The 19690-nt window shown below is 41.0% G+C and overlaps 2 protein-coding genes across 2 annotated transcripts in view; both read left to right on the forward strand.

The window, feature by feature from the left end:
• Window positions 1-7014, forward strand: part of LOC140937485 (intermembrane lipid transfer protein VPS13A-like) — a 110677-nt gene extending 103663 nt beyond the window's left edge. Inside the window, exons 94-97 of the mRNA XM_073387052.1 lie at window positions 1017-1108; window positions 1990-2113; window positions 3202-3282; window positions 5757-7014. Coding sequence (XP_073243153.1) covers window positions 1017-1108; window positions 1990-2113; window positions 3202-3282; window positions 5757-5792 — 333 coding nt within the window. The 3' untranslated portion in view covers window positions 5793-7014. The remainder of the gene's footprint in view (window positions 1-1016; window positions 1109-1989; window positions 2114-3201; window positions 3283-5756) is intronic.
• A 6530-nt stretch (window positions 7015-13544) lies between these two features.
• Window positions 13545-17038, forward strand: LOC140937478 (uncharacterized). The gene is made up of 2 exons (XM_073387046.1): window positions 13545-16052; window positions 16438-17038. The coding sequence occupies exon 1, from the start codon at window positions 13549-13551 to the stop codon at window positions 14557-14559; it is 1011 nt and encodes a 336-aa protein (XP_073243147.1). The 5' UTR covers window positions 13545-13548; the 3' UTR covers window positions 14560-16052; window positions 16438-17038.
• The last annotated feature ends 2652 nt before the right edge of the window (window positions 17039-19690 follow it).

A 19690-nucleotide genomic window follows, 5' to 3' on the forward strand; every position in this document is an offset into this window, starting at 1 on the left:
TGACGAGATTTGTACTAGATCTTTTACTTCTCTTAGTCGTGGTTAAAACAAAGCTGCTGCGGAATAAGGAATTACGTAGATGTAAACATGATATACAGTAAACTCTCCCTAAGACGAACACCTCTGGGACCAGCGCTAAGCATCCGTTTTAGACCTGTGTCAGTGAGAGTCAAGAATTTAAATGACTGAAGGTCTTAGGGACCAACTCCACATGTCTTTTTTTAGGAAGAACCGTGTAAGGGAGCACCTCTGTTTAGTGGATACCGCGGGTGTCTATTTAATTCTGTTTTTACTGTAATGGTTTGACAAGAGCGCTGGCTAGGCCAAAGACGGGAAGGGGCATTTGTCCTTTTTCCTCAACTCCCTGCCTACGAGGCGCACCTGTTGTCAGTCTCCTTCATATCTCAAATGCCTCTATCTAAGGGCCTGTTTACATGGAGGTGGGGGACCCCAGGTAGGTGAGGTAACTTGTGGCGGGTCACCCTACCCATCATGTAAACGTGATCCAATTGAAATGAGAGATTATATGGACAGGCGGGTTACCCTACCTAAGCGAGTTATCTCACCTACCTTGGGTCCCCTACCTCCATGTAAACAGACCCTAAATCATTCTCAAGTTGCGACCTGATGTCTGCTCCTCTGATAAGAAGACAGGAGCCTGTAAAGAATGCAGTCCTTTTCACTTTCCCATTCGTCCCTTGTAAGGCAACCCGGATTCCTGAATTTCCGGCAAGTTTTTCCTTGTGGAATCCGGAATCCTGAGCTTTGTAATTCAATCCGTAATTCAGCTCAAGGAATTCGGAATGCCCCAAATGAATTGAATCCGGAATCCAAGTTCTACTGACAAGTTATTCGGAATCCGGTACCTTGAATCCGAAATCCCCAGCGTGGAGTCCAGAATCCAAGACTGTTATGGATTTTCTTACATGGGGCCGGCGATCCCAGACATTGGCCTCAATTCAATAATTTCTAAGGTGGAAATGATTGCATGAATGGTTACTTGTCTTTCAAAACAGGAAGTGAAGAAAACTAAAGCTATTCTTGTTGACGATACTTATTTCTGCCATGCTCGTCTGAATATCAAGAAAGCACTGATTATAACGAACAAGTAAGTTCTGTCGGTAATGTGTTCATTTAAAGGCAACCCTCAATCGACCTATTAGGGATCTTCAGCAACGACAACGGCAACGGCAACGAGAATGGCAAAAAAGCAATAGGTTTAGATTTGCAAACAACTTTGCCGGTGCATCACAATTTTTTGTACTTTTCTGAGCCGTCGTTGTACGACGACAACGTGAAAGTGCCTACTTTCACGTTTTGTCGAGGATGTGAACGCAAGACAACGACTTTCGTTTTCTTTTCCTGAACTTTGATACAGTCTTTTAGAATTCAGCTCCAGAAAAATTTGCCAACATTTGACGAATTGAAGGAGTTGGAATAAGCGCGATAAAGTTTGAAGTAGTGCGAATTCACTTTTTAAGTGGCTTTTTCTCAGCTGTCGCCGTCGTTGTGGGAAAATTGTGGCGGCGAAGGTGCCAGCTTGAGCTGGCGAAGCCTACTAGAAGAAGAATGGGGCCTTATTCTTCTCGGCCGGTCCGCCGCCAAAATTTTCCCTGAACTCGCGCAAGTGAGCTTGTGGTCACGGTAGCGAGAACTTGCGACTGCAACGTGAAATTTTCAAATTTCTTTCTCTTGTTTTTTTTTTTAATGGTGACCGTGAACACAGGACGATAATTTTCGTTTTGTTTCTCTTATCTTGGATATGGTCTTTAAGAATTGAGGTTGGGGAAAATTTCTTGCACGAGATAGAATAATGGCGATAAAACTGGAAACAACGCAAATTCGCTTTAAGCGACGTTTTCGCTGCCGTCGCCGTCGTAATTGCGCACGCTTGCTATTATTGTGTCATGAAAAGTAGCCACCAATTTGTATAATACTCTTGTCTTTCATTATGTTTAACGTACGCTGTGACGTTTTATCCGATAACAGGCACATCATAGTCGCTGGAAAAACAGAAGTTTTTGAGACTTGGGAGTGTGACTGGTTTTGTCAATTAAACGAGCTGGCCGAGGATCCAAAAACTAACGGCCAGAAACTCGTGCTTGTGGTCCCGGTAAGACCCTAGCCGTTTTTATTTGCTTGATTATTGGCGTGAGTGGTTTTATGTATCTGGAATGACCTGAAAGTTGTTTTATGGTCCTATACGTATTATCCTATCCTTCGAAAGTATCCTAAACGCCCCGGGGGGGAGGTGTGGGATGGGTACTCCGATATAGGGGCTGGATAGTTATGTTCGCCCGATAGGATATAGTTTTTAAGGGTCTCGATCCTTAAATATGGTATCAGTTTTTCCCTTGTTGGCAATGTGTTCGTGGTTTAATTCTTAGTAAGGGTAACTAAATTTTATCAGCTAAAATCCAAGCGCGTAAATGCCCAGCTACACGCGAAATAAATCATGTTACAACCGAACAATCCCTTAGATTATTGGCTGGTGTCTAAGAAGTATTATTTGTTCGTTGTTGCCTTGAATGAGGTGTCATTTTCCGGGTTTGGGCACTGAATAGGGTTTAATTTTTAATATTGTTTCATCCTTAAATAGGATCAGGGTTAAGAACCCTGTGCGGAATACACCTTTATTCAACCTTTATTCAAACATTTGTAGTCCTGCAACGGGGTTACCATCACGCAAGACGCCTAAATAAAATGAAATAAAATTAAAAGTAATGACGTTAAAACATTTTCTACAAAAGATAAAATGGATGGAAAATTCCACAGCATCAATCATTATGCAATACTAAAATTCATCAGTGACTAAAATACTCAAATAAGACTTTTTTGAAACGATCTGCGGACTTAATGTTAACAATTTCGCTTGGTAACGCATTCCAGTCCTTGACAGTCAGTCTACAAAAATAACTATTCTTGTAAGTCTCATTATTTGGCAGCAGTTCAATAAACTTGTTCTGGCTAGAGTTCCTTAAATGTCTTCTGCGCTTCATAACATAGTCTGGGAAGGCCAGGCCGCCATCACCATGAATTGCTTTGTGGAATAAGGTTAACCGCGAGATTGTTCTTCGTACCTATCCGAATTTCTTTTGATTACCCACCCCGGGCCGGAACGTAACATAATGTTACTCATGCTTATCATTTCTCTGGAATAAGCTTTTTGTCGTTGTTATTAATGTTGATTTTCTTATTTAGGAGAAAGCCAAAAAGGGTATATTCAAACGGTCAGCCTCAGCCGCCACGTCTATTTTAACACCTAGTCCGGAAGTCGCTCAGGTAAGGGACTTTCTTTGATTGTACTGTGATACGGTAAAAACCAATCAGAATACGCCCAATTTTCATCAAGCAATCAGAACTCGTTGGCATTTTTTGAAGATCGCGTCAAGAACGGGAGGAAAGAGCCCAAGCAAGTGGTGATTGGTTTTGGTGTAATCTGTGATTGGTTGACAAGTGCACAGAAATTGAAATCGACCAATCAGAACTCGAAGCCAGTGTTAAGAGATCAGACCAAGCGCGGGAAAAAAGAGCCAGAGCCGAGCAAGTGCCAATTGGTTTTAGTTTAGTCCTGATTGATCGTGAAAGTGGCGCGAAACTTTTCAGTCTATTACAAAGCTTGACAGTGGAATTCCAAAGCCATCATAAAAAAAGGCCAAAGGAAATTCCTTTGGGGAAACAAAGCGGGAGTTCTCAAGCGCACATGACAAGCTCATCTTGCCTGCTTGCGGAGCCTGCTATTTTAGAAAACAAGGTCAAGGTGATAATGTTCTTGATTCTTATCACCTTGTTGTCTGACTATTGACTTCCCGCAAGAGAGGATAAAGGGGACAGAGAAGGCATCCCCCATACACACCCTATTCCAGAGGTAATTCGTCTCGAGTTATTTTTAGAATCGGGATAAAGTTACCTCGCGCGCTGCGTGGATGTTTCGTGGAGGTTTCGCATGACTAAACGCCATGCAAAACATGTCGGGCGAAAGGCAATGAAATCGTAAAGAGATCGAGAGCATTTCTGAATATTCAAGCGAAATGAGTCGGCGCTCACCTGGAATCGCTGGACTCTTTGACAACCCGTGAAATCAGTTTAACTCGAAGTTGTCGTAACCTCAGTGCTTTAATAAAGTGAGAAATTTGGCCGGTCTATTGAAACCGGTCGTTTGTACAATAAAGCAAGTAGGACGCCAAGTGTTATTTTCGTTGAATAATAAAAGACTAATAAAAGAATAAATATCAAATCAAAAATTGCTCTCTTCAAACTGTAAATTATAAATAGTCTACAAATGATCCTGAGAGAATATTCAGTGTGTTAAGGATTTCCCTGCTGTACTGTTAGCTCTAAGGGCGATTCTTTTTTAATTTCCATTTCGCTGACACCGCTTTAGTAGAAATCTCTCTTTAGTCGTTTCCGTCGACAAAACGAATAGCAATATCGCTCTCCGCGTCTTCCGCCCTTTTTTTCAGCGTCAATTCGTGAAGAACGCGTGGCTCTGAGCGTGGTCATCCACGCAGAACACATTCGCGCTATGTGATTGGCTGTTGTCTAATCCCCCTTGGGATCTGAGGTCTTAAAAATAACTCGAGACGAATTACATATGGAATAGCGTGTGTATGGGGGATACCTTCTCTGTCCCCTTTATCCTCTCTTGCTTCCCGTTATGGCCGTGGGGAGAATGGGGGTGGGAGCCCCGGAGAATAGAGGGTGGGAAGCGGGAGAGATAGGGGGGAATAACGCAACAATACTTACTGTTTCGCGGTCGAAATAGGGTTAACGGGATGAAACCAAGAAAAAAGGGGAGAAAGAAGTCAGGAATGCAGGGTACGGCAGGGGGGGATTTTGGATCCCCTGTCCCCTCCCCATTTATGGTTGACAGGAGAAGGAAGGAGGTGGAGATATTGAATGCTGGCCATCCCGACACTTTCAACTCCCAAAAAGAAACACAGCAAGGAGATCATCCTTAAACGGGATGGGGATCTGTATTGATAACATGCATCGATCGGTATAAAAAGGTTGCTTGCAGAATGAGTGTTTAGTTTTCCGGGCATTCCGTTTGCAATGTAAAAAGAGTAAGACGCCTAAGAATTTTTAGCTGATCCGGAAACTTTTGACTAAATGAGCAGCAACATCTCTAAGATTTTAACCGAAATTTCAATTTTTTTCTGTGCACTTAAAAGCAGCTTTGGAATTATGGGTGATAATTGAACGAATATTTGATTTAAACGTGCTCGGTGAACTGTACCGTTTTATGTAAAGTGATGCATTGTAATTCGGCTCAATTTTAAGCCGATTTTGTCCTCAGCAAGTTTCTTCAGGCTACGAGATTGGCACAATGATTTAGTCGTAGCTTGTAAATTGGCCGTTTCTTCGGGCAGACAATTAATTTTCAGCACGTAAACCTGCCCTACGATATTTTTGTCGTTAGAAGTTTTTCCCATAGCTTAACAACTGATTGAGATTTCAAAGAAAACGAGTTACCTTTGAAGCGTCAACAGGTTAGTCAGTAGGAATCATTGATCAATCCGTGAATTTATTTTTCAATTTTCCTTGAAATGTGGATCGCTTAATTTTTCGTGAACGTGAGGAAACTTAAGGGATTATTCATGACGCGTGAAAAGTCTCAAATACTTTTGCTTGAAAGCATTTGCGAAGGGGAGTAGGGGACCTTCTAGAATGTAACTTTTTTGTGAATTTTGTTATTGACAGAAGTCCAAAGATTGCCCTTAACCGTTCTAATTTCTTTCTTTTTTATTTCATAGTGGCTAGTGGATAAAATAAAAGAAGCCCGATCATAGAATCGCTCACAGTAGCACGACGAAAGTATGGATTGCAATTCTGAGGATGAGCTTACAGGCTCTTGAGGCGTTAACCATCATCGACTCATCATTGCCATGACTCACCATTGCCCACCTCATGGGTAACCTACTTTTTTGGCAGCAGAGCTGCCACGCGAAGCGAGTGGCGAAGCAGGTTACGCAGGCTATCTCATGGGGTAAAGAGAATTATCCGCAATAGACAGGATAAATTAGTAGGAAAAAGCTTCGCTGAAGGCCAATCCATGTGATGTGGAAGAGTGCTCATTCTAATATTTTTTTTAGTAATTAAAGGTAATTATTCCCAATATTTTAAATTATAAATAAAAGTTATGAATCACGGAATCTGGAAAAAAATCTTGCCTTTAGGAATATAATTAATTAAAAGGCAGGGAGAATATTCTGTCATTGTTATTTATGCGTTTCAGTTTGGTTTAAAATTTTGTAAATTGAAATAGAGGGGTGTCTGTCGTAACACTAAAAGAGACGTCAAGATTCTACGACGCGACGGCAACGAGAACGTCTAAAAACCAATAGGTTTAATATGCAAAGGTTCATCACGCTATTTTGTACATTCCTTTGCTGTTTTTACACGACTACGACGTGACAATGGCTAACTTCGTGTTTTATGGAGAACGTAAACAAGCAACGACGGAAGTTTATTTCGCTTTCTGATCTTGAATATGGTCCCTTGCATTCAAATTCAAGAGGGTTACACGTACATGTGACAAAGTAAGTAAATGGACTAATCGCGTTAAAGACTGAGAGAACGCAAATTCATTTTTAAGTGACATTTTCGTTGCTGTCGCGTCGTTGGATCTTAAAGTCCCTAAAGCTAGCAAGTCACTGCAACCACAACCTTTTCCAGGCTTTCAGATAGTGAAGACATTACTAAGAGAAATTAGCAGGAAAAACAGCGAGGGGTGGGGTAGGGAGTGTCTCCCTCTCCCTCACTTCGCCTTTGTTTTTTTTCCCCCGTTCTCTCTGACCTTTCGCCGTACTACACTATCTGAACACCTGGAACAGACTATAGCAACCACAGGGATACCAACTAAACATAACCCGAGGCAAACGCATGTTGGCGTTTCAAGCTTTGGTTTACTCTACTTGTGTCCTGATGTTTGTAATCTAGTGTTTGAAAAACAGATATATGTTTGTATGGCTTGCTATTAAGGAAGAAATCTAAAAAAATATATTTTAAGTATAACTCACCTTAAGAATTAAAGTAAATATAATTATTAAAACCTCTTGAAAATGGATAATAAAATGGACACTTTGATGTCTGTCGTTTCATTCTGTTGATCGTCATGTGACACCATTTTTCGATAGCACACGCTCAATGCAGCTAGCCGTGGCTTAGAAGATCACGGTCAGACAAAACTGGCGAGTGTAGGAGATCCTATCACCATGTTAATTTTTCGATAGCACACGCCCTATGCAGCTATCCGTGGCTAAGAAGATCATGGTCAGACAAATTTGGCGATGACGGGATCCTATCACCATGTTTTCCGAAAGCACACGCTCTATGCAGCTAGCTGCAGCTTATAAGATCATGGTCAGACAAGACTGGTGCGACGCAGGCTATAGCATCCCCTCCTATCAGACACCCTGTACCCTACTGAAATCGTCTAGACGCTGCGTGGGCCAGCTGCGACGCAGGTTAGGGGTCCTATTGCATGATAGGTTTCTGGTGTGACGATGGTCAAGTTTATAACCGCCTATGTGACTCAACTTTGCTCCAGGCCCATAGCCTGATCCAATAAAAAATAGTCTGATCGAAGTTACTGAGAATTGATATCAAAATGAATAATTTATAGATTTAGCCAGGGCTAAAAGCTTAGCCGTCGATAATATTAATAGTTTGCTCCAACAAAATATATAATCGTGTAATGCTAAGCGGCGAAGGAAAAGAGAACGATGAAAAAAACAATAGGTCTAATTGGCAAAAAAGCAACTTTGCACGTGCAGCACACTTTTTGTACATTTCTTTGCCTTTGTTTTGCACGACTACAACGTGAAACTTCCAGAAACTTCCCGGTTACTCGTTTTATGGAGGAAAGGCCACTCACTCTGCCGCTCATTTTCACCTTGGTGGCCGCTAGCATTTCTCATTTTCCCACCGCCGCTACAAAATTTTATGTTTTTCTTCCAACGAAAAAATGTCTCCTTTGTCTTTTATCTCTCCCTCTAGCTGTCTGTCGCTCTTTTTCTCGTTGAGTTTCGCTGGCCTGTCGCCTACTTTCTCTTTTTGTCTTTCACACCCTTTCTGTGCATTCCAAATTTGTGGACATAACAATAAGTCTAAGCTTAATACTTTAGACAACGCGGATACAGAAACAATTTCCGCTTTCCGTTTCCGTCTTTATCGACTTTTTAGTCTGCCTCACAAGACGCGGGTGGCTATGCGATTTCCCTCCAAAATAACCTCTAGTTGCCATACCTGTATGATGATTGAGTTATTTTACATTGGTATGTCTGTGGTCCGGACGGACGGGCGGGCGTTTGGTCATTTGACTACCAAAATTTATCGGATGCATAGGTTACCAAATAATATTACGCTTGGTACTCCGCTGCGCCCGCCTCGCGCGCGCGAGAGCTGCGCTTTGAAAACCGGCTACAAAAGGCGTTATCGTAACTCTCCAAAGAAGAACAATAGTCAAAACAAGGATGCAAATACCAACGCAGTTTTATTGCACGTGCAATCAGAGACTGAAACTCTGTACGAACAAGAAGCTGTGGGAGCGTATATTTGGGCGTCGTTGTACTAGGCTTTTGTGAAGTTTTTAAGTACATTAGGGATGTGTGAGTAGTGCAGTAGCGTTGTATCAATTTTATTAGGGGTTGGTTGAGATCTGTGAAGTGGAAGGCGTGGAGTTATATTGGACGTGGATTGGTAAGATAATGACTATAGTTTGTTAGTCACTGAAACTGGTTTCTCACATAATTTATTATGAAGTAACAAAAATATTATTTTTGGAAGGTAAAGGTGATTTTACTAGTGTTGCAGTGAGGTACGTAGTTGTGGGAGTGCTAATTTGGTTATGAAGGGATAGTGTAGTTACAGTGGGCGTAGGTGTAGTTACAGGGGTCGGAGCCGGGGACGGGTTCGGAGTCTATCTTTTTTTTGAAAGAAGGGCTGTTTTAGGGTTAATATAAGGTCTAGGGCTAGGGTTGTCACTAACCCTAACCCTGACCCTAAAACGGAATTCTCTAAGACCCCGACCTCGCGTTTTACTGACACCCAGTTACATTCTGTTGAAATGAAGTGATGGTTGTGAAAGATCTTATCAATAGTCGAAAAAATACTTGTACATATTTTACATGCTGTTAGGCTTTTTGTTTAGGATTGTCTTTCGGCTATTTTTGATAATATCTGCATGGAGAGAAGTAAAGGAAAGATCATTTAATTTGGAGAAGGGGGTATGAAGATGTTTGGGAACTGTGTCGGGACGGGGCTAAAATTTTGAGTGTGAGGGTTCGGAAGCTTTGAAAAATCGGTGAGGTCAAAGGGAAGGCGTGAAATATGAGAATAAAACTAACGGCCTGATTACATAAGCCGGGCTGGCTCGCTTTGCAGAGTTCCCGGCACCTCGCCTAGACTGCGAACTGCAGCCGTATTTCCGTTCGTCGCTTCTCTGCAGTTCGCATGCTACAACTCGCCTAGTTAAACGCAACAAACATCATCTTTGCCATTATATGACAATCGAGCCAGCCGGGTTAGCTAGGTTCCCTGTATTGTGATGCCCGGATCCCGGCTGGAAATTTTCCACGTAATCACGCTTTCCGGGCAGTAAAGGCGGATGAACCAAGCGAGAAACATGCACACTGCTTCCAATCTCTATATGAAAAGTGCGGGTTGACCCGGCTCATGTAATGCCGGGATAAAAGCCACCTCAGTAGAGCTAGCCAGTCCGGTAAACCGGGCCAGCCCGTGGGGTCATGTAATCAGGCCCTTTAATACTATGAGTTGATTGTCAAGCAGTTTGCACGTGAAACATTTGGAATTTGCCGCTTTCGTGGTTCGTGTATGAGAGAAATCGACCTGATCTAATTAACCAAGGGTTTTAAAAATAACTCTCTCTCTCTCTGTCACGCAGTTTGCAGGTGAAGATGTTGGACTTTGCCCCTTTTACGGTTCGAACGTGAAAGAATGCAACTTGTTTACGAGTTCATTTTGTCAATACGATTTTAAGAAATCCCCTCCTTTCCGAGCATATGCAACGAAATTATGCATCATTCAGTGTTAAGAGTAATAGGCTAACATCAATTAGCTCCAATAAAAATATCAAACTGCTGAAATACTTTATACGATGGCCACTCATCGGGTGTCATTCCCCTCACTGAAACAATACCGGGCCGTACTTATCTCATGCACGATCACGGAATTTTGCGTTATTGGGTGACATTGTCTTTGGCTCTCGACAACTCAGGGCAAAAATATTGTCAAACTATTGGTTATATAAGCCAAACCCGTCAATTCCACACATAAACTCTTGGGTGTGATCCAAAGCTGTTTTAAATACCAAATATTTTTGACATATTTAGTCCCTGGATTTAATACTTCCAAATTTCGGAAAAAACCGGAGGCTTTTACGAGTGGTAAAAAATACTGTAAGCTTCAGCTTATCTTTTCCTCCAAATTGAAAATTATCCCTGCGTTGCTTTAACGTGTTCATCGCTTTTAATTCCTTCGTCCCCGCACTGTTGGGAATTGTGTTTCTTTGTTGCAAGGTTTTATGAGGTCGTAAAATGGGATCAACTACTATAGTAGAGGTTTCTTTCCGGCATGCTTTTTACCTTGTACGAGACGTTCGCGTGGCGGACATCATCCTCGGAGACCCAGGGGCAGTCAGTCGGGCCGGGAGAAAAGGCGCGACGAAAGTTTTCAAGCACAGGCGGAAGAGCCCCTGGGTACCGACTCTCACCGGACCATTTCCAAACGGTCAAGTGAATGCTGGCTCCTGATTGGGCACAAAAAATGCTTTGTATTATTGTGCCCAATCGGCGAACAGTTTCTCGTGAGTTCTTTTCGTGAGTTCGTACACGATGGGTATTATGTCGCCACAGTTGCCCGGTTCGTTCACCAAGCTTGTGCGTACAAGGGAAACTTCCATTTTCTACTTTCCTAACCAGAAACGAAGGACCTACCGATGAGTCGAAAAACGTTTCGGATGCTATCAGCAGGAACAATTCATTTTGCTCAGAGAAAATTCTGTTTCTGACGGATCACAATGTATCGTAAATAATCAGATAATAGGAAGTTTAAGATGCGGCGGCGAAGAGATAATAAAAAAGCAATAGCTTGACAAGGCAAAACAACAACTTTGCACGTGCATCACGCATTTTGCAGATTTCTTTCCCGTCACTGCACGACTACCACGTGAAGATGCCTAATTTCAGGTTTTGTGAAGGAGGTAAACAAACAATGACAAAATTTTCTCTCTCTTTATGAACTTGGATATGGTTGATAGAAAATCAGCTCCAGAAGAGTTTTGCATTTGACAAAGTAAGCGAGTTGGGATAATCACGATAGAGACTGGAAAAATGTGAATTCACTTTTCATGCGACGTTTTCGTGGCTGTCAGCTGTCGTGGAATCTTAAACTCTTTAAGATTTACGAAGGCATGATCGATGCAAGTGTGAATACCTGTTGTAAGCTCAAGCTTGTATTTTTGGAAAAGCATCTTTAGTTTTCGGGTAGACAGTGGTAGTCTTTACACTAGAGCCTAAATAAGCTAAGAAATATTTCAAGATAAGTAAATTTTAATTACTTCAAGTAAAATAAAGCTTCACACACAACCGATTCTTTTTTACTTCAGGTTATTTTCCCACGCAACAAAATTAAGATTGATTGACATGTCTCGCCTTTCTCAAAGCTCAAGAAACCGCAAAACCGCAAGTCAGCTAAGTAGGTCATAAGGATGGTTTTCAAGTCGCTTGAAACTTTCTTGAATCGTTTCAACTTTCCGACTTTAATGAGATGCAAAGCAAAGTTACTTGAGATTTTACTTAGGCCTTCACACACGAATTTTTGGTTAATTAAAACTTAGCGGCTCTTAAGTCTTACTTAACAGCCTAGTGTAAAGACAACCGACCAGTATTTTGAAATAAAGTGTTTATATCAAACTGAAAGTTTCCTGACTGCGTGCATTTGTTTGGTGCATGAGCCAGACAAGCCGTGATCGAGTCAATAGCTGTCGCGTCGTGTACGAACTCACGAAAAGAACTCAGGAGATGCTGTTTCCCGTTTGGGCACAATAATACAAAGCATTTTTTGTGCCCAATCAGGAGCCAGCATTCACTTGACCGTTTGGAAATGGTCCGGTGAGAGTCGGTACCCAGGGGCTCTTCCGCCTGTGCTTGAAAACTGACTGACTGCCCCTGGGTCTCCGAGGATGGGCGGACATTCGCGTCGCTTGGCTTGTATACTTGGCTTGTTTACGTTCGCACATATTGCGTGCCTATTGCAACTTAGAATCAAAACAGGCGAGCTCGATTTCTCTATTTGGGCGACGCCCAAATAAATATTGTCATGGAAAGGCAGTCAGTAGAGGCACAGGGAGCCCACACAATTTGCCGGTGTGTAACCGATTGTTATTTTATAGTAAATGTACTGTACTTGCCGTTTGCTTCATCTATAGCGATATATCACCAAGTATGTATTGAAATCACTGTCAGATAACCGTTGAATTACCTTACATGTGATTTTTTTGTCGTCCTTTTGCCTCAAAGCGATTTTTTAAAGCGATTTTGAAGGAATTTGTGTATGGTGGGTAACACCGATTTTTGCGCATACTTAGCGATATATCGTTATAGCAGGAAAACCAAACGGTAAATCCTGTACATTTGCAAAAAAGTAACAATCGGTTACACACAGATGTGTGGGCTCCCTGTGGTGAAGGCTTTCAAAATGGCTGTGGTGTGCCATCTTTAGGAATGCTGACCCAGAACATTCTACATAGTTTATTTTGGGATATATAGGGGTATATAGGGTATACAGTATTACTAGGGTAAACATGTGTACACAGGATATATAGGGGTATACAGGGTATACAGTATTACTAGGGTAAGCATGTGTACACAGGATATATAGGGGTATAAAGGGTATACAGTATTACTAGGGTAAACATGGGTACACAGGATATACCAGGGTATACAAGGTATACAGTATTAGCTAGTATTACTAGGGTAAACATGTGTACACAGGATACATAGGTGTATACAGGGTATACAGTATTACTAGGGTAAACATGTGTACACAGGATATATAGGGGTATACAGGGTATACAGTATTACTAGGGTAAGCATGGGTACACAGGATATATAAGGGTATAGAGGGTATACAGTATTACTAGGGTAAACATGGGTACACAGGATATATAGGGGTATACAAGGTATACAGTATTACTAGGGTAAACATGGGTACACAAGATATATAGGGGTATACAGGGTATACAGTATTACTAGGGTATTCATGGGTACACAGGATATACATGGGTACACAGGGTATATAGGGGTATACAAGGTATACAGTATTACTTGGGTAAACATGGGTACACAAGATATATAGGGGTATACAGGCTATACAGTACTACTAGGGTAAAAATGGGTACACAGGATATATAGGGGAATACAAGGGTATACTTGCTATAGGGAGTCTATATGGGGACTGCCATGAATTACTTGCCGATATTTACAAACGTCGTTCCTAGTACTCCTCGGCTGGTCCTTCGCCAAAATGGCGGCACCCAGTGAAAAGCCGTTTAAAGATTTGACCATGGAAGAAATTGCCGATTTACTTAAAGGTGAACCTAGTGAGAGCACCCAAAGATCAACAAAAAGAAGTCGCTTGATGTTTGATGCCTATCTTCAGGAGAAAGGCGTTCAAAATCCAACGACAGCCGAGGAATTGGCGAGTATTTTGAGAACATTTTACGCCGAGGCGAGGAGGAGAGATGGAAATTTATATACTAAGGCTTCGCTTGCTGACATCAGATGTGGACTGATGAGACACTTTAAGCAAGAACTTAATGTCGACATTACAAAGGACGTGGAATTTTGCGAAGCCAACCGAGTTTATGAAACAAAATGCGCAGAATTGAAGAAATACTTTGGATTTGAGAGAGGACCTTCCAGACCTCCTTCAATTGCCGACGAAGACATAAAGAAGTTATACCTTAGCGGTATCTTCAGCACAAAAAATCCTACAACTCTACAAAACAAGGTATTCTTTGAAATAATGCTGTTTTTTTTCTGTCCTCGTGGCTCGCAACTTAATCTGCGCCGACTAAAAAAGAATGACTTTGAAGTTAAAATCAACTCGCATGGCAAACGTTGTGTAGTGAAAACAACTGATCACAGAACAGACAACCTTCAAGCTGGAGAGGAAGGGATAATGATAGCAATCGATGGTCCCTTTTGCCCCGTTTTTTCCTTTGAAAAATATTTGAGTCACTTGAATCCATTCAATGAGTTCCTTTTTCAGCGACCAAAGTCATGTGGTGACGGGCTAGTTTGGTATGACAACATGGCTGTCGGTGAGAACACTCTGAAAAAGAAGATGCAAGTTATCTCACAACAAGCGGATTTGTCAACAATATACTCAAATTATTCAATCAAGTTGATGACTAGTACTATGCTTGACCTGCCAGTGAGCGACCAAAGAAATGAGAGCAGCAACAGCAAAACAGATTTCACATTCACACGAACATCTAGGCGATCACGTTTCACGAAATCGAATGATCATTGAACATCTAGGTTTTCATGGTCCTCTTAACCTGCTTTGGACTCCTTCACAGTATTTCTTTGCGTCATCTTGCAATGCTCCTGGTCAATGTGGTTAGATTCTTAGCAGCTGTTTGTGGAAAAAGACATTGTTTGGTAACCCAAAAAAGTGGCTGCACAGGAGACTAAACCTTCTTGGAACATTTGTATTATTGACTGCTAGGCTGACTACAGAATTGGTGCTTGCAGTTTATCTCCACTTCCAAACTGTCATTATCAAGGGAAACCAGTTGTTTCGATACAAGTTTGTTTTGATACAAGTCATTTCTATACGAATTCAAGCAGTGAAATTGCTCAAAAAATTTGATCACTTTAAGTACAGTTTACGCCTGAACAAGAAAAACATTTTGGGAGATTATTCTTCATTCTTTGAGTCAAGTGCGTGGAACTATTTACAACTCGATTGAACAAATTTTTATCAAACAAATTGTACCGAAACGACTCTGTATTGCAACCACTGTATACCTTATCAAGTCAACAATGTTTGTACTCATGGAACCTTTGGCTTGTCAGGCTTTCCACTTGACCTGTCCGGGAGGAATGTGTCACATGCTGAAGGGATGTGTTTTTAGGTTGCAACAAGCTCTTGGGTTCCGCGTAATGAGAAATTTTGCCAGATACTGTGCTGTGAATAGATATGTAAAATAATGTTCAATAATAACATGTTGTTACTGTTACTGTAGTTTCAGAAATACTTGTCTCGCAGAACATCACAAAAGCTTGGGGAATGGAATGGCCAACAGTGTAAGATGAAAGGGGAAAAACAAGCGAAAAAAAGAACCAAAAAATAATTTAAAAAAGGGGAAGAAAAAATGTAACTTCAGCTGGAAATCAGGGATGAAATGCACTATTTGGTGGTTTGGTGGTAAAAAACCAAACCTGTCCACAACATTGTCTAAAGTTGAGCACTTGGCTTGCTTTTGATGCCAATGGCAAATAAAAGCTCCCAATGTTTGAATATTTGGTTATTTTCTTAGCATGAGTACATTCCTCCTCTCAAAAAAAAGGTATGCATGCTACATCTTTCAAATACATGCCGGTTCTTATTTTCTGAAGAAAAAAAAACATGATAGCTAAGAGTATTTATTTTCAAAACATTTCACTGTTCCTTGGCAGTTTCTAGGCTGTTTCAGGCATTAAGTAGACTGCTCCGGGCATTCAGATAGTAAAGAAATGGTGAGGCAAAGTTTGTTGTCAGTGCAGAAGCTATTCGCATGACTGAAAAGCTCCCTTCACTTATCATTGTTATTGCAGTTGCGAAAGGGGGTAAATCTACAGCACTCAACTTTATTTTACACAGCATAAGCTACGATGGCATCGCTGACACTGAACAGGTTGAAGAAATATTCGAAACGGGAAATACTATGGGTGCAACAAAGCGTGGAGTATGGATGTCAGACGTGCAAATCAATGGTGGAAACGACAGATGGCAAAGTCTAATCATATTGGACATGGAAGGTACAGATCTCAGGCCTACTCTGGGACCTTAAGTCGCATAAAATTGGCAGGTTGCCTGTAGTTGTCTTAAGTCACTTTAAATCATTATAATCTTTATGAGGTTCAAATTGCCTCTTAGTTATTACTTTCCTAACTAGTTTTCTATTTCCAGAATGCATGACTTCTCATAAATTGTCCATTTCTGATTGGCTAAAAGCACATGCATAATTCACCATAACCACCTATTGATGACCAAATTTGGAAGAATTTTGCAGGTAATCAACCAATGATCTCAAAAGTGCAGCACAGCTGCAGGTTAATGCACTGTTAACCGAGAAGACCTGGGGACGAGGTTGAGTTGTTTTGGTTGTGAAAACTAAAATGGCAGATATTTCACTCGTTTTAGGGACCAGGCAAAATAATGGCCAAAAACATGGCAAGAACAGCAAGAAGACAACTCGAAGGGCGAGATCTGCTATTTGGGGAACATTGGTGGGGCTAAACAACCCTTAACGTGCACTATCGAAGATGAACTTAACGTCAATGGAGGTAAGCATGTTTTAGCTATATTTTTAAACTAGGAATTATTTTGAACGAATAATAAAACAATTATTGAATTCGGCTTTCATATATGAAGAATTATGGAGATCTTGGGGGGTGTTATCTAGCCTGCTTGATCTCCATAATTCTTCATATGATACTCAGCCTCATTCATTAATTGTTAATTAATTTCTTCTACAGCCCTCTAATTTATGCATTGAATTACTTTAGGCAATTTAATACACCTAATAAATGACTGTAAGCAATACAAGAATAATCATTCCTGTATTGTTTATGTAAATTTTAAATGACAGTATATGGTACACAACTTCATCTGGTGACTTGTAGGGGTATTTTATTTATTTCATCGGGGAGGTTTGTCTTGTATTTCCAAGTAAAAGTGTTGTTAAAAAGGCATTCAACGGTTCAAGATCTAGCTAAATTATATTAAACAGCGTGCAAAGAGAGTTGACAGAGTAGTGTCCAGGCAATAGCTCTGGGGTACTGGATTTTATGATTGGTCCATCGAACTGTGTCTTTAACTTGCCTGGCTGGCAAGTAAAGTTTTTTTAGGGAATTCAGATTACAGAAGGACTGTAATCAATCCCATTCATAAAAAAAAAAATTATAGTAATAATAATTGGGGTAGTCAAAATGGCTTTCAGGCTAGTGCATGCTAGGTACATGTACAGCCTGCCTGAATAGCAAGCTGTAATAAAGCTGACTTTCTTTGCACCTTGAACAAAATATTATACCGTAATTAAAAAAGTGAAAGTCTCTTTTCTACTGCTTTGTGAGAGTTCATCAAAACCATTCCAAAAACATCAGAGAAAGACATTCCAGGTAACTAAGATCAAAACAGGTAGGTTGCACGGAGATAACAAAAAAAAAAAACAAAAGAGAGGAGAGGTCGTTACGTCACGTTGCCACGGTAGCAAAATTTTGGATGACAACAAACTGAAAAAGTCACTTAAAAGTCTATTCGCACTATTTCAAACTTTACCGATCTTATTCAATTTCATTTAATTTGGCAAATCTTAGCGAAATTTTCTTTGGGACCATATCTATTGTTATCTAAGTTTAGAAAAAGAAAGCGACAATTTTTTTGTTGTGTTTACCTACTCCATAAAGTGGGCTCGTGAAGTTAGGAAGTTTCATGTCGTAGTGGTGCAACGACGGCAAAGAAATGTACAAAACAGCGTGATACACGTGATAAATTGTTGTTTGTTATTATAAATATATTATTTTTTGCCGTTCTCCTTGCCGTCGCCATCGTTGTTGGTTTTGTTGTCATCCAGAAATAGTGCTACCATGATAACGTGACGTCACACTTCTCCTCTCTATTATTGCCACCACAAGATTAATCTTTTCTGGTAAGGAGGGCAAACAAGTTAAAGCCCAAATGTCTATCGAAAAAAATGTCCATGTAAATTACCGAACTTAAGCTTAATCCTTAGCCAGATTTTAAGAGCAACCAATAATAAGTCATTTCTCCAGCACACAACCTCTGATCTGTATTTACTGTCGAATTATATCCATCTATCAGTGACAGAAGCACAATCACTCTTATAAACTTGAACACTTAGCTTAGCTTGTACAGTCGTCTCTTTGGGTCTTCCCTTCCAGATAGATATAAATTCAAGCTTTGTACATCGAAGGTGCGTAAAACTGCGCTTTGTTTATGTTGTCGTGTCCCTACCAAGCGATTTCATGTAATCGAGCATTATACACCTCTCTCCTTCACTATATGGCCTACTCAAAATATTGTGTTTTGGTCACGTGACTAGCTGGTCCGGAGGAGGGAAGGGGGCGGGGCCGAGAAACAATGGAAATTAGCTTTCGAAAAATGGCGGATACAAATGCGCTTTTGTTAGTCTCGCTTGCGTAATCAGCGAGACTCATAATCTGCGACGCGTTTTTCGCCCCAGGGGAGTGGACTACCCCCTTATATAGGCTATATAGGTATGTGCGGCGCTAAAGGGTATGGTTTTTTAGCCGTTTTGGTCTGAAATAGGGTATCAATTTCGAGCATTTTCCTCTGAAATAGGGTACGGTTTAGCACTCTAGGTCTCGAATTGGGTATGTTTTTAGAAGAAGCTACTTCTTCATCATTTGGCGATAAGACCATTTCCCTTTTAGTGTTTACGCCAACCGTGTTCTTGCCGTAACAGCTTGTCACGCGCCGGGCTCCAGGGCTTCAGGTCTAGAATAGGGTAGAGAAAATCACAGATTTTGTCTGAAATAGGCAAAGGGTTTCAGGAAACGTGCCGCACAACCCCACCCAATTTTTCTGGAAGTACCCCCCGAGGGTTTTCGTCGTATTTTATTCACAAATGGGGGGTCATTGTGCCAGGCGTTCCTTGCGGAGACCGTGGAAACTGGGACTAAGAATCGTTGCGTGATCGAAGCCACGCATTTTTTGCGAAGAAAGCTTAGGAAAGAATAATTTAGAACTTTTCCGAAACGTGTCGGTCCACGAATTCTAACTGCGATGGTTGGGTCTTCTAAACATTCATTGCATGCAAATTGGGTCTTGCGATGAGCATGCGGTTTATTTTCGGCGATGATTGAAATGACGTGCCATGTAATTCACTTTTTTGTTCTCTGGCAATGACGCAATTTCTCTGGAATCGAGGCCTTGAATTTTTGTTGTATTTATATACGCATATAGCCTGCGACCGCACTCGTGTTTCCGGTCGTCGCTAACGCGCGTACTAAATCAATTCAAAAACAAGTAAAAAGTATCGACGTCGATAAAGTAGGAAGTAAAAAAACCTTTAGCGAGTAAATCCTGTTTCGTGTAGAATTAATCGCCTCCTCGTTTCTCGATCTAATCTCCAAGCAAGCGAGTCTGACCCGCTATAAGTGCGTTCTTGTTGTTGTCAATTGTACGTTGCGTTTTCGTTTGAAGGTCTCCTTTTAAATGGAAATTTCCGAGATAATAATGGAAACGTTTACACTTGGTACTGCCATCGGTTTCTTATACTTCGAATGCGTTCATAGACTTTGCAAAAGTTACATTTTCGCGGAAAAATTGCCCTAAATTGTGTCTAAAAATAAACCGGTCCGTAAAAACGCCGTGACATAGGCCTAGAATGCTTCACTTTATGCATCAGTCA

This window comes from Porites lutea, chromosome 5, assembly GCF_958299795.1.
Source record: "Porites lutea chromosome 5, jaPorLute2.1, whole genome shotgun sequence".
Taxonomy (NCBI): Eukaryota; Metazoa; Cnidaria; class Anthozoa; order Scleractinia; family Poritidae; genus Porites; species Porites lutea.

Coding starts and splice junctions, on each gene's coding strand:
- LOC140937478 (XM_073387046.1), top strand. CDS start 13,549: ATGGCGGCACCCAGTGAAAAGCCGTTTAAAGATTTGACCATGGAAGAA.